Raw genomic sequence first — 13,822 nt, forward strand, 5'->3', positions numbered from 1 at the left:
CCCCTTCCTGGGTTCTCACGTTACATGCTCAGGTATTCTCCCTCGGCCAGTCTCCCATCCCCCAATGCAGACCATCCTAGCCACACTCCCCTGCCTTCCTAGCCAACACTTCCCACTCAGCATTCAAAGACAACATTAAGAACAGTCCCAGTTCGTCACAGATTGCAAAGCAATTTGTGAGAGGAGTGAATCTTAACAATGACAGTTGTGGGGGTGGGTGTACATATGATCCTCTTTCTTGCTGATGGTAGGAAGCTAGGGGTCTTTGTATCAGTATGTCTGGTTAGGGTTAGGGTTAGGGTTTTATGAGCTGCAATACTACCAGGAAGCAGAAGACACTCAGCTTTTTTGTATGTGTTAAAACCCAGTTGCTATTGTTTCTCTGCCTTCTGCTGGCTGAAACAAGGTAAACTGATAAAAAAGCATCAGGTGACAGACATTAGTCACGTTGCTTATTGCACTACTGGAAGACACTAAGATATTACAGTCATGAGAATGCAGTACAAGAACCTACATAGAACAGAACAGAAAGGGCAGAGCTTGTGCAGCATTACTGTGGGTATATGCTCAGTCTGCCAACATGAGTCAGCTTCAGAATCATACTGGCTCATGGGTGCTCCTGGATCTTAAAGTAGCAACAGCTAGAAATTCCATTCATCTAAATCTGACCAGGTTGAACTGTTCCTCTGGAATGAAGATCTCACTAGTCATCTATGACTGTATCACCTTCAGGCTGGATTATGGCAATCTGCTCATTCTAAAACTACATCTGCAAAGCATCCAAAAGCTATAGTCAGTGCAGAAAGCGAGTGCCAGTGCTGTAGCCAGTGCAGTGAGATGAGGAGCTGGGAGCTCAGAACATCTACTAATTCACTTCCAGGTACAGTCCAAGAGGATAGTTATGATCGTTGAACTTTAAATGATCTGGGACCCAGTTATGTAAGAGACTTCCCTCTGCCTCACTCCATCCCCTGCATAACAGCACAGCAGCAAAGAGCAGTTGGGTGCCCTCCAGATCCAATAGAACCTAAGGAACCAGTTCTCATAGATTCACAGATTCTAGGACTGGAAGGGACCTCGAGAGGTCATCAAGTCCAGTCCCCTGCCCTCATGGCAGGACCAAATACTGTCTAGACCATCCCTGATAGACATTTATCTAACCTACTCTTAAATATCTCCAGAGATGGAGATTCCACAACCTCCCTAGGCAATTTATTCCAGTGTTTAACCACCCTGACAGTTAGGAATTTTTTCCTAATGTCCAACCTAAACCTCCCTTGCTGCAGTTTAAGCCTATTGCTTCTTGTTCTATCCTTAGAGACTAAGGTGAACAAGTTTTCTCCCTCCTCCTTATGACACCCTTTTAGATACCTGAAAACTGCTATCATGTCCCCTCTGTCTTCTCTTTTCCAAACTAAACAAATCCAATTCTTTCAGCCTTCCTTCATAGGTCATGTTCTCAAGACCTTTAATCATTCTTGTTGCTCTTCTCTGGACCCTCTCCAATTTCTCCACATCTTTCTTGAAATGTGGTGCCCAGAACTGGACACAATACTCTGGACACTCCATGCCATAACAAAAGTTTGGTGAGCTTCAGGGTATAAAACAAAGCTTCTTTGCTTCATCATAACATTTTTATTTTATTTTTTAAACAAGGTGGTTTCCTGCCAGGTGGAGGCAGGGATTGTGTTTGTTAATATGGGGCTGACTCAAATTGTTTATGAGAACACAGTACCCCAAATAAGTACTTTTGTGTTTTGTCTCAAACCTCCCAGCCTACAGGCACAGACATATTGAATGTGAAGGGTGAGATTGTTGGGGGAGGGCGGGGGGTTGTCAGAGTAGTAGTCTGAAAACTCCTCTGAGAGAAACTCCAGTCTGTTAGTGTTAAGGCTTCCTAGATTTACCAGACTACCACGGCTCTGAGCACTGGTTTGGGCTTCACTGATTCAGTGGTGGAATAAAATTACAATTTAGACTCTGTTATGTCATAGGAGACTAAATATTCTATTTTCTGTAGTCAATGTGATGTGGAGTAAGCTTTCTGCAGAGGGCCTTGTGAGCAGGAAAGAGAGTGCATGTCCCTATCTAAGGGAAATATTAGTGTGTGGCTGGAGCTTTTATGGATGGAAAAAGAGACAGGTTGTGTACAAGGAAGGGTGGACTGGATAGGAACTAACAGAGTAGAGGAGAAGGATCATACAACCCACTTCCTTTGTTCAGATGTGTGTAGTTTTCCAGATTTGTGTAGTCCTGCCTGCTGTGTCTTGGTTTACCAGTCATCTTTCCCTCAGATCTATACAGGACACTGGCACAGAGGTTTTTGGGACTTTACATTCATAGGTCAATATAAAGGTGATTGAAACAGAATAACTCTGCCAAACTGTTTATCTTTATTTTTGTTTGTTCATGGTTGTCTCAGCTGATGTTTTTCAGTAATAGGAGTTTACTGCTGTGGCAGTAAAATGGTTTGGGCATTTGAACAGTTCTGGTGAAGGGAATGCTCCACTTGAACATACCCATTACGGCTACCAAGATATCTGATAAATTACAAAAGGTCCTGGAAATATTGAGCCCAGCAGCCACTCTGGAAATCTCCATCCCTGTTGATTTACAAGCAACTAAGAGGTTAGAATCTGCTCTCCTGATGTGACTGAGTCTCAGGCTGCTGACAGCCAGCTATTGATCAGAGTAGGGGCAAGAAATCAGTGTAGAGATCTGAGGATGTATTAAAAAGATAAACCGTGATCTTCTGCTTCTTCCAAAAGGTGCAATCGCACCCTCCTGTTGTGGAACTTGCACCACCACCTTGGCTTCTAGCCAGCATTCACAGCAACTTATATGACTCTGATGGGGGTGAAGCAGGGGATGTCAACTCGTCATTAACTACTGGCGAGGAGGCAGCAGGGTCTTTGCTTCTCCCAATGACAGCATCATGTTAGTGCGTGTCAGCGCCTCATGACTGCAGACCATTTCAGAGGTTGCTGGTTCACATGGTTGAGTGTCTGGAGCTAGTGACCAAACAGAAAAGGGAAAGTGACTTTGCACATCAATTAAGGCATGTTAGATCCTGCTGGGCAATGTCCAGCTGACCCTGGCATCTGTCACTCAGAAGGTAAATTGCTTGTTGTATTAGGTACCACAGCAGGGATTTGCATATTTCTGCATACTCTCAACTCTGGTTTTCTGGTAGTCTCTACAGACCAGGTCTTGAGGGTTAATCACTAAGGAAGGAAAAAGAAAGAACTTTCTCCCAGCAGGCAGCTGACCCACCAGGAAAGATCCCAGGCGGATCTGTGGTACCAGAATCTGACTCCTCAGTCATCTCAGGATCCATATGTAAATCTGTGGTAGAGATCATCCTCTAATCGAGGGGTGGCCGATGATGATGATGATCACTCTATGCAACAGAAAGCTTGACAATGTGGGCAGAAAGATGGACTCAGGTACACTAGGAATCATGGTGCCAATGATCAGATCTTCCTGGCTGATATAATCAGCTACATCTTTTGGGAGTGCGTGCTCCCTTTGCTTGATTCCTTCCTGGAGGTTCAAAGGAAGGTAGCAAGAGCTATATTGCTCAGGGCCACAGAGTTTTTAGGTGTGCAGTGCTGCAGAGCCCTGTGTGCCCCTGCCTCCTCTTAAGCTTCTTATGATGCATCAGGTAGATCAGCAGGAATTCTGATGGCTGGCATCACTCTCTGCCAGTAATATTGGCTTACGTTGATCAGCCTATTTGTGGCTCAGACCTGGATCTCCCCTTGGAGAATGACTATTTGTATAACAGCAAAACTGGTAAGAATTTGTAGGAGAGAGATTATCTGCAGTCTTTGGGGTTGAACCCTCTTAGCCAGAGAAGGAGACACCCAGTTTTATTGTCTTTTCAATTTCAGAGGTGTTATCTTTCATCTGGTTCCTTTTGCCCCCTCTTCTCCAGAAGTCTAGCAGAAGAAACTGTGTAAAAGGAGACACTGTAAACAAAGATCCAGGTCTTCTGTTGCTTGTTCTTCCTGAACAACCAGCTAGATTTGGATTTGATGGGTTACTTGTGTGCTTTTTCCCCCCTTTCCCCCCTCCATTCTGAGACTGTTTGGACCATTTCCTTGTGTCATGGCATGAAATTACCAGAGATCGCTATGTGTTGGTGATAAGCCAGTTCTCTTCCATGTAGTACTCCTACCGTCTATCCCACTGCAGGCATCCCTCTCACAAGATATTGCTCAGAGCAAAGGTGGATTCTTTATTAAGGGAGAGAGCAATAGAAGTGCCAATGCAGTGCAGAGGGAAAGTCTTTGTACTGCAAGAGAGAGAGCCTTCATATCAAACCAGCTCATGGAAAGTAACTGCACTTTTGCATGTGAGACAATCACTACTAATGCAAAGTTTTGTCCATCAGCCTTTCTATAGCCCAAGAGCGTTCACTGAGTGCCTAGCTAGTTAGTAGCATACCTAAAACACCCAGGGAGTAAGTGGGTCTCTACCGAGAAAACTGTCTGATTTGGACTGGCAATCTCTAAGCCATAAAGGATTCCAGTCCCGAGGTATATGGCTAAACTGGGAAAAAATTATTCAGGGCGACCCTGAATGCAATACAAGTCAAGGCTTTCCTTCCAGAAAAGAGGGTTCCTCAATGACCGCATGTCCACCCAGTCTTTCCTGTCCCTCCCCTGTGGCTCCCACTCTGTCTACATCTGTGAAATGCAGCAGCGTTGTGTAAAACTTTTTGGGGTTTGCATAAAATAAAAGTTAAACAGGAGGTGGTGTTCCCATCTGGTTCTCTGTAACACTTTAGATTCATTTCATTTAGATCCTTCTGCCAGCTTCATATATGGTTATATTACCATTTTAGGATATCACAAACATCTTCCTCCTACAGTAACTTTTATATGCTCGAGTTTGTTTTCTAAGCAGGGATTTACCCTGGGTTTCTACCTAGTTCAGTATTCTCCCCCTCAGAAGTCTGTGACATTTTCATCAATTCCATATGCTTTCTTTGCAGAAATTTTGGGCAGCAGTGAATATAGAGCTTAAGCTTGGGTTTTCTCTTCACAGCACTGGGAGTTCTCTTCACTCCACACTCTGCAGAGTTGTGGGCCACAACTGCTCTCTCAGGGTGAAGTGATCATGATTCCACCTTCTTTTTCTGAAATGAACTAGTAAGGCTGTAGTGTTCCTTATTGGATTAACCTATCAGAAAAGAATGTAATATCTGACATAGCTTGGCTGTTAGGAGAGGTGCAAGGTGGGGTTCAGGAAGCTTGGGGCCTTCTGTATCAATGAACTCTTATCCCAAGTAATCATTACAGAATTCAGGGGATGGGCTGTCATGTAAAGAGCAGCCTTGATTGTGATCTAGACATAATCTGCCCACAGGTTGGACACAATGGCAGTATATGTGACGTGAATGTAAATAAAGATTTCTGGCTCCTTATTGCCCTGCCACTCAGAATGGGGTTTGTTTGTATTTTGGGGAGTGGATGGGGCTAGGTTCATGAAGGGCTATGGGGATAGATAGGTAACAGCTGTTAGTAATTGGATGCAAAAGGAGTGAACAGCTTGTCTGTTAATCAGACCTGAGTTTAGTTTGGGGAAAGTAGCAAATTGGCTCCTTTCAGGTTGAGGCTGGGTTGTAAAGAAGGGCTTTGGAGCTGCGGGTGATAGTTTAGCAACAAGCACAGGTGGTTGTGCATGTCACCTGCTGGAAAGCTGCTTACACTCTCTCTCTCCCCTTCTGCTGGAAGTCCCCAAGGGGAGTTGATATGGGAAAAACCCTTGCATATAGCAAAGGTTAACAAAAATGCAACATATTGTTTTTTCCCTGCTAGGTTTCCCCATGTCCGTGACGTGTTGGCCGAGGCTCTGCGGCTCCTCCCCACCCTTGGAGCGGCCAGTCGCTACCTTTTGGACTCCGTGATCCCTGACGGACGTCATGAGCATTGCAATCCCTCTGGGAGTCACCACACCAGATACATCCTACTCAGATATGGCTGCAGGATCCGAGTAAGTGTTGTTTCCTCTGAATATGTGTGAGTGAATGCAGAGGCAGAGGTGAGCTCCTTTTCAGACTCCAGCATGTTTGGCAAACTCAGAATGGAGGGAACAGATGAACTTGAGACAGCAGTTAGAGGAAGGGGGAGCTCCAAAGGTATCGGATTCCTCCTTCCCAAGGCCAATACAAAAGATATATGCTGCTCCCTTTACTAAAACTAATACTAAAACAGTGTGTTTTCTGTGGAAGTGCTGGGAAATCTCAGCTCAGGTTAACAAGGGCTGTTGCACATCCACTACCCTTTGTAAGAGTGGCGAACTAATTAATGAGCTTGCACTGTCCAATAGTGTCTTGAGCAGTGTAAGACGGGGTGGGAGGCTGGGGACTGCGGTGATTGGCTGGTGCCTCTCTGTATAATTCATGACTGGCTGAGAGAGCATTCATGCAATTTAGCTGGGTGTGGAGGTCCACATGCTGATGACTGAGTGATAACAGCGCCTAGAGGGGTTGTTTGTTTGTCACTGGCATAGCATTGTGTGAGATAGCCCAGGCTGGAGAGTTAAGGGGGGGACAGCAGTCCCACAGTTCCAGGTTGTACCCCGGGGATCCTGTCTCACTGTCTTAACAAGCTAAGTGTCCTTAAAAGCTAGGGTTTTGTCTCATCATAGGCTGATGTAAATTTCACAGGCTGGGTCTCTCTTCAGCCTGGGATCACTCCCCCTTAGTTCAGTTCTTTGAGAGATGTTGATATCATGAGCAAAGAGATGGGAGGAGAGGTGAAATGGAGGCCACGGGGTCTGTCTCTGTCTCTCTTATATCACCCTCCCCTCTTTGAGGATTACTCCCATCTGGAGTGCAGACAATAAAAGTAGTCTATTGTGAATGTGAGGGTTGAGCCATCTCTGTGATGAAATGTAAATTTCTTGTTTATACCTTCCTGTTGCTGAAGAATGGCTGTTTAAGCTGGTGATTGCTCTTTAACACCTAGCTGGGGTGCTTATATGTCTTTGACTCTGAAAAGCCGATTTGGACCTGACTTTCTAACTCCGGAACATGTGACAACAATATTATGCAGTAGAAACATATAACTTTATGTACAAAGTTGATACAGATATTTTACCAGGACAATAATGTTCAACAGACTGAGTTTTCAAATGATGCCTCACAAGGCATACTTTGTACAAAATTTATCATAGTCTTGTAAAAGTGGTGATCATAATAGTATAGATCGTCATGCCGGTATACTTCCAGCTGCTATTCCCCTGCATCTCAGTGAAGTCCTGACTGCATCTACTCTCTCGGAGAGATGGGCCACTTGTTTTTTGTTTTGTTTTTTCCCCTTTGCATTTTCCTATTCTCTAAGGATATCATCAGCACAGGATTCTCATACCTGGGTTTTATGCTTCCCAACATCAGACAGACCACTCCAAGCTCTGTTAGGACTTTGGGTTAGGATGTGAACTGTCCCTTGGAATATTGATTGTGCTCAACCAAGAAGCTCCCCACAGGAGATGCTCCTACTCTTTATCTCTCAGGCCTAGTCTGCACTACAAAGTTAGGTCAATGTAAGTTGTCTTGCATGGGCTTGTTTATGCGTCTATGCTCAAATTTGTCTCTGACTGACGTAAGTGACCCATTACAATGACACAGTAAAATCTTCTTCCTGAACTGTGTAAAACTATGATCGACCTACTTCGGTCATCGCAGTGTGACCCATGTCAACACTAACAGTCTACAGCCAATGTCCTACAGTACCAAGGCCACACAACAGTGACCACTCTATTCACAATTTTAAACTCCATTACCTAGGGGTGATAGAAACTGGAAGCCCTCCACCTTTAGATACCTTATTTTTTTTTTTGAAATGCCCTTTCCTGGTTGCCCATCTTGGCAAGCATACCTAGCAGCTCACCTTTGTTTGTGTCCAGCACATACAGAGAGGTACTAGATGCACTCCTGCCTGGAACAGGCAAGAAGTGTTGCATCTCCTGGGCCTGTGGAGAGAAGAGGCTGTGCAAGCTGTGAGGAAGTGGGTTTTTTCCCCTTGTTATGTTGTACGTGCGCCTTAATAACGAGGAGTCCGGTGGCACCTTAAAGACTAACAGATTTATTTGATCCTGGAGGACTTTGGGTTTAGGATATGAACAGATTTATTTGGGCATAAGCTTTCATGGGTAAAAAACCTCACTTCTTCAGATGCATGACTCCATCTGAAGATACAGACTGTTGTTTTTGTGGATACAGATTAACACGGCTACCCCCTGATACTTGACACCTGTGAGCCTTAATATTTTGCATGAATATGGTATGTACCTCAGTTTCCCCTGTGTATTACACCAAAGCCTAGGCGGTGGGGATAAGGGTGTGTGTCTTTTGCTGAGACCCCCAGGGCAGGTGAGACTGCTTCAGCTGCCTGCATGTGGACAATGGCCAAACCCCTTTGTAACCTGAGAAACAGGAGGGAGATGCAACCAAGTGACACTTTGCCAGGAAACAAGACACAGACTGCAAAAAGAACAGGAGTACTTGTGGCACCTTAGAGACTAACAAATTTATTTAAATAAATAAAGTCTCTAAGGTGCCACAAGTACTTCTGTTCTTTTTGTGGATACAGACTAACACGGCTGCCACTCTGAAAGACACAAACTAGAGCAGGGGCTATGGGCAGGATGGAGGCCAGGCAGCTTGAAGGGGTCAGACTCAGGGGAAGGGTCAGGATCCCAAGACTCTGGGGTTTCCCTCTCCCCAAGGTGGACTTTACTGAATGGTCCTACTTTCTGTGTTAACAAGATCCATTCTAAGTTATGTTCCTATTGACTAATAAACCCTTCTGTTTTACAACGCTGGCTGAGAGTCATTTCTGACTGTGAAGTTGGGGTATAGGGCCCTTTGGGGGCGTGCAAGGCTTCCCCAGGCATCCATCAGGCGGATTCACTGTGGGGAGCTCACGGTGTGAACAGGGGTGCTGAATGCTCCGAGATTGGACCCAGGGAGTTCCAAAGCCAAGGAGGTTTCTTGCCCTGGACATCATGCCATGAGGGGAGTCAAACTGCACCAGAGTCTTGGCTAAGGTGCTCCCAGAGCTGTTCCAGATCATCCAGACTGAAACCTGTGAGGGTCCCAAGCAAGTGGACTCCCAGAGGGGGCCCATGGCGAGAAACAGCAGGCTGGAGGCTCAGAGAGGTGAGGTTCCAGGAGGCACTGGAGCCCAGGGCTTAACCCCTAAGAGATCATGGACTCCCCGAGAAGGGCTGTCACGATGAAGGGGGGTTCCTCCCGGAGACCGTAAGGAGCTGAGAAAGCCTAGGGCCTGTGAGTCCATGACACAAGCACAACTACGGAACAGCTGTAGAAATAGCAGATTGCACTGGGGATGCAAGCAAAGGGGTGTAACAGGGATCGGTAGCAGTGCCATATGAAAGCGAAGGAACTTTGCCAGGGATACCACAAGGCAGGGGAGAGCAACTCCTGCTACCGGTATCCTTTTATCTTTGTGGCCCTTCCTGCCCAGTCCAGTGGTTTTTAGTATGGGTATTTTTCATTGGTTCTGTCATTAACACCCCAATATATGAGTAAACAATGTAACACTGTTGCGCCAAAAAAAAAAAAAAAAGGACATCATTTTGGGCTGTATTAGCAGAAGTATTGTAAGCAAGACATGAGAAATAATTCTTCCACTCTACTCAGCACTGATAAGACTTCAGCTGGAGCATTGTGTCCAGTTCTGGGCACCACACTTCAGGAAAGATGTGGACGAATTGGAGAAAGTCCAGAGGAGAGCAACAAAAATGATTAAAGGTCTAGAAAACATGACTTATGAGGTTAGATTGAAAAAAATGGGTTGGTTTAGTCTGGAGAAGAGAAAGTGGGGGAGGGAGTGGATGTGATAACTCTTCAAGTATTGTTCTCCTTAGCCACTGAGGACAGGACAAGAAATAATGAGCTTAAATTGCAGCAAGGGGATTTAGGTTGGACATTAGGACAAACTTCCCATCAGGGTGGTTAGGCACTGGAAGAAATTACATAGGGAAGCTGTGGAATCTCCATCACGGGATTTTTTAGACAAACATCTGTCTGAGATGGAATAGGGTGCTCAAACTGGGGCGGGCATGGAATGTATACTTGGGGGCGTGAGAAGGCAGAGTGGAGAGCAGTGGCTGCTGGCCGGGTACCCACCTCTGAAGGCAGCACCGCTGCCACCAGCAGCGCAGAAATAAGGGTGGGATGGTATAGTTTTGCCATCCTTAGTTCTGTGCTGCTGCTGGCGGTGGCGCTGCCTCAGAGCTGGGCGGCCAGAGAGCTCTGTGCTATATATTTAAGTAGCTCTGTTTAAATCAATGCCTTATTGTTTTTAATATTTAATGAGAGTTGCACGTTGATTTTTTTTTATCAGTATATGTACTTGGGGGGGAGGGGGAATAAACTACTACAAACATGAAGAGGGGCACGATCAAATACATTTGAGAACCACTGGTCTAGATAATACTTAGTCCTATCTTAGTGCAAGGGACTGGACTAATGACCTATTGAGTTCCTTCCAGTCCTACACTGTTATGATTCTATGATCTGAAGGATCATTGACCTCCAGAGACCTCAGAAGGTCTTTGGGGCTGAGTCCAGGACTGCTTCTTTATTTCTAGCTTTGTTACCATCAGCACCTCCTACCTCAGTGCCTTATTTCCCTTTGATGTCTTGGCTCTCAGTAACTTTAAACTGCAGCAGGAGAATGTTGGTAACAGGCTAAGCCATTCAGCATGTTTTCTGCCTGGAGATTGAGTAGGACATGTAGGGGAGTCGGATCTACCTGCAGATGTCACTCAGAGCATTCAGAATCCCTTCTACGGGGCACAGTCTGTGAGACTTCCATATGTCCAGCATAAAGCTAGCCTGATGTGCTTTGAAAGAAAAATCTTCAAAATGTAAGCCTGAGTTGGCTTCAACTGCTGTGTGCCAGGACTCTGGTGGTGCCACCCACCTCAGTACAGTCCTAGCAGACAAGATTTGCATCTGAAGCATCCTGCACCAATCTCTCAAAGCTAAGGACTTCCCCCATGCAGAGTTCCCAAACCCCTGCAAATCTTGGCATGTGAAGTTGGTGGTAGCTAGGCATTGGTTCTGAATAATAAACATCAGCTGGCTGCACTGTCATTGATGAAGCTCCCAGTGCCAGGCAGTGTGTTGTAAGGGTCTTCAGCATCACCTTATCCTTCATGTTCAGGGCAGAGGTGGAAACCCTGAGTGGCCGTGTATGTTGAAGGGTCTGGCCAAGTTAGCCTTGTTTATCTCTGAAGCTGCCTTGGAGGCTGCAGTTGCTATTTCACCCTTAATTTAGTTTAGCTTAATTCATAAACCAAACTGAGGGCTTGGCTACACTTGCAAGTTAGAGCACATTAAAGCAGCCCTGGGCACCCTAACTCATGACACGTCCACACTGGCAAGGCACATAGAGCACCCGGACTCCGCAGCTGGAGTGCTCCTGGTAATCCACCTCGACAAGAGGCATAACGCTTGCTGTGCCCCGGCTGGAGTGCTGCTGTGCCAGTGTGGCCACCCTGATCTGTTAATGCGCTCTGGTGACCAACCGTCAGACCACCTTTTAAATTCTCTGGGAATTTTGAAAATCCCCTTCCTGTTTGCTCAGCCAGGCATGGAGTAGCTCTCAGCGAATCTTTCCAGGTGACCATCCCTCCACGCGCCAGGCGATCCCCAGTATGGAGCAATGGCGAGGCACTGGACCTCATCAGTGTTTGGGGGGAGAAAGCTGTCCAGTCCCAGCTGCGCTCCAGCCATAGGAATTACGATACCTTTGGGCAGATATCAAGGGACATGATGGAAAGGGGCCATGACCGGGACGCACAGCAGTGCAGGGTTAAAGTGAAGGGGCTGCGGAATGCCTACCACAAAGCCTGTGAGGCAAACCGCCTTTCTGTGGCTTCCCCCGCAACCTGCCGTTTCTACAAAGAGCTGGACAGAATACTTGGGGGGCGACCCCACCTCCACTCCGAGGACCACCATGGACACTTCAGAGCTCAGTTCAACAAGGCAGGAGGAGGAGGTAAGCGGGAGCAAGGGTGCTGAGGAGGAGGAAGACACCCCAGCATCCCTAGATGCATGCAACCAGGAGCTGTCCTCAAGCCAGGAGGAAGGTAGCCAGTCGCGGTGGCCGGTGCTTGGGGAAGGACAAACACTAGAGGAGGTGCCTGGTAAGCGGCTTTTATTTTGAGAAGGAAGTTGTTTGGTGCAGGTTCTTGGGGCGAGGAGGATTAGGGCTGCGTGCATGCCTAGATGTGGAATAGGGCATTGATGTGCTCTCTCACATTGCAGTAATCGGCCTCAGTGATCTCTTCAAAGGTCTCATGCAGAAGCTGGGCAATGCACTTGCGCAGGTTCCTTGGGAGAGCTACTGTACTCCTTGTCCCAGTCAGGCTAACATGTCCGTGCCACTGTGCCGTGAGGGGCAGTCGGACCACTGCTGCACACAGGCAAGCTGCATATGGGCCAGGGCGGAAGCAGCATTGTAGTAGAAGACCCTCCCTTGCTTCCCAGGTCACCCTCAGTAGCGAGAGATCTTCCAGGACGAACTCCTGTGGAAAAATGTGGGGACAGTATTCAGTATAGGGCCCCCCTGCAGCTGTTAGCTCTCCCCAAGACACAGAACCCCAGAGAACACTATGGCCCTGAAACAATCAGTCCCCCTTGCTCCTGTGCTTACTCACCATTCTGGGGCTCCTGTGGGTTATGTGCGCTCGCTTTGGGATGAGCAAATTCTGCTATTGTGTAGACGGTGCTTGCCTTTAAGTACGGGCGAATCATTGCTCTGTCTGGTGTGAACAATGCTGCCTCTGTTAAGTGTTGCATTTAGACTTTACAGATGCAACTTTGAGATCTCAGCCGTCCATGTTATCACCTGCTGAAAGACTCGAAAGAATTAGGAAGAGGCCACGCTGCATGAAGTAATGCAGCAGTCCCTTAATGAAAATCAAAAAGCGCACAAGTGGCGGGAGAGTGAAAGGAGGGTCTGCCAGCAGAAAGCAGATCGCTGGCACTAAAGCACAGAGCAGCTGCTAAGTATTATGGAGTGCCAAGCGGACTTGATACAGGCGCTCGTAGCCATGCAGGCGGAGCACTATCCTCCTCCCCCTCCCCCCCTCCCAGCCCTTGTTCCAAAACTCTTTCCCTTGTGCCCCCATGTCACCTCCAACCCACTTTCCCCACATCCGGGTTCTTATCGCCGCCAACTGCCTCCAACACCTGTAGCTTCACCACTCAGTCCTGCAAACTATGACCCTTACCCACTGCACTCAACCACCATCACCATGCATTTTAGCCTGCCTGAAGTGCAGTACTCATTGCACAGCACTCCAGACAGGAAGGCAGAGTAAGATAACAGGACATACGCAAATCTGTGATTGAACCGTTCCCCACTGCAATCCCTTGCCCTCTCTGTTTCCCAAGCAGTTGTGATTCTTTTCAATACATGAATTTTCTTTTCAATAAGTGGATTTTTTGGCTTTGAAAACATTCTTTATTATTGCATTAAGTAAAAGATACCTTAGCCCAGGAAAGCAACAGGCACTGCAAGTCAATGTAGCAAACACAGATTCCTACTAACATTGGAACCACTGCTCTTCACTCTCATGCAGGGCTCCAAACATTACTGGTGGCTTTCAGCCTCAAATTTCTCCCTCAAGGTAGCCCTGTGCTGGGCCCCTCTAATAGCCCTGTACTCTGGCTGTTCAAATTCAGCCTCCAGGTGTTGAACCTCCGAGTTCCATGCCTGACTGAATCTTTCACCCTTCCCTTCACAAATGTTATGGAGGGTACAGCACACGG

The 13,822-nt window shown here is 46.8% G+C and overlaps 1 protein-coding gene across 7 annotated transcripts in view; it reads left to right on the top strand.

Annotated features, from left to right (window-relative positions):
- Nucleotides 1-13,822, top strand: part of SETD5 (SET domain containing 5) — a 148,643-nt gene that overhangs the window by 47,056 nt on the left and 87,765 nt on the right. For 6 of the 7 annotated variants that reach the window (XR_004646489.1, XR_004646488.1, XM_034776003.1 and 3 more), the window contains exon 2: nucleotides 5,826-6,000. Coding sequence is in view for 5 of the 7 variants with exons in the window: in XM_034776003.1 (XP_034631894.1) it covers nucleotides 5,930-6,000 (71 nt within the window). In the remaining 2 variants the exon portion in view is untranslated. Of the gene's footprint in view, nucleotides 1-5,825; nucleotides 6,001-12,860; nucleotides 12,943-13,822 lie in introns of those variants that run through there. The other variant, XM_034776000.1, reaches the window with a different exon arrangement.

The sequence above is a fragment of the Trachemys scripta genome, chromosome 7, assembly GCF_013100865.1.
Source record: "Trachemys scripta elegans isolate TJP31775 chromosome 7, CAS_Tse_1.0, whole genome shotgun sequence".
Lineage (NCBI taxonomy): Eukaryota > Metazoa > Chordata > Testudines > Emydidae > Trachemys > Trachemys scripta.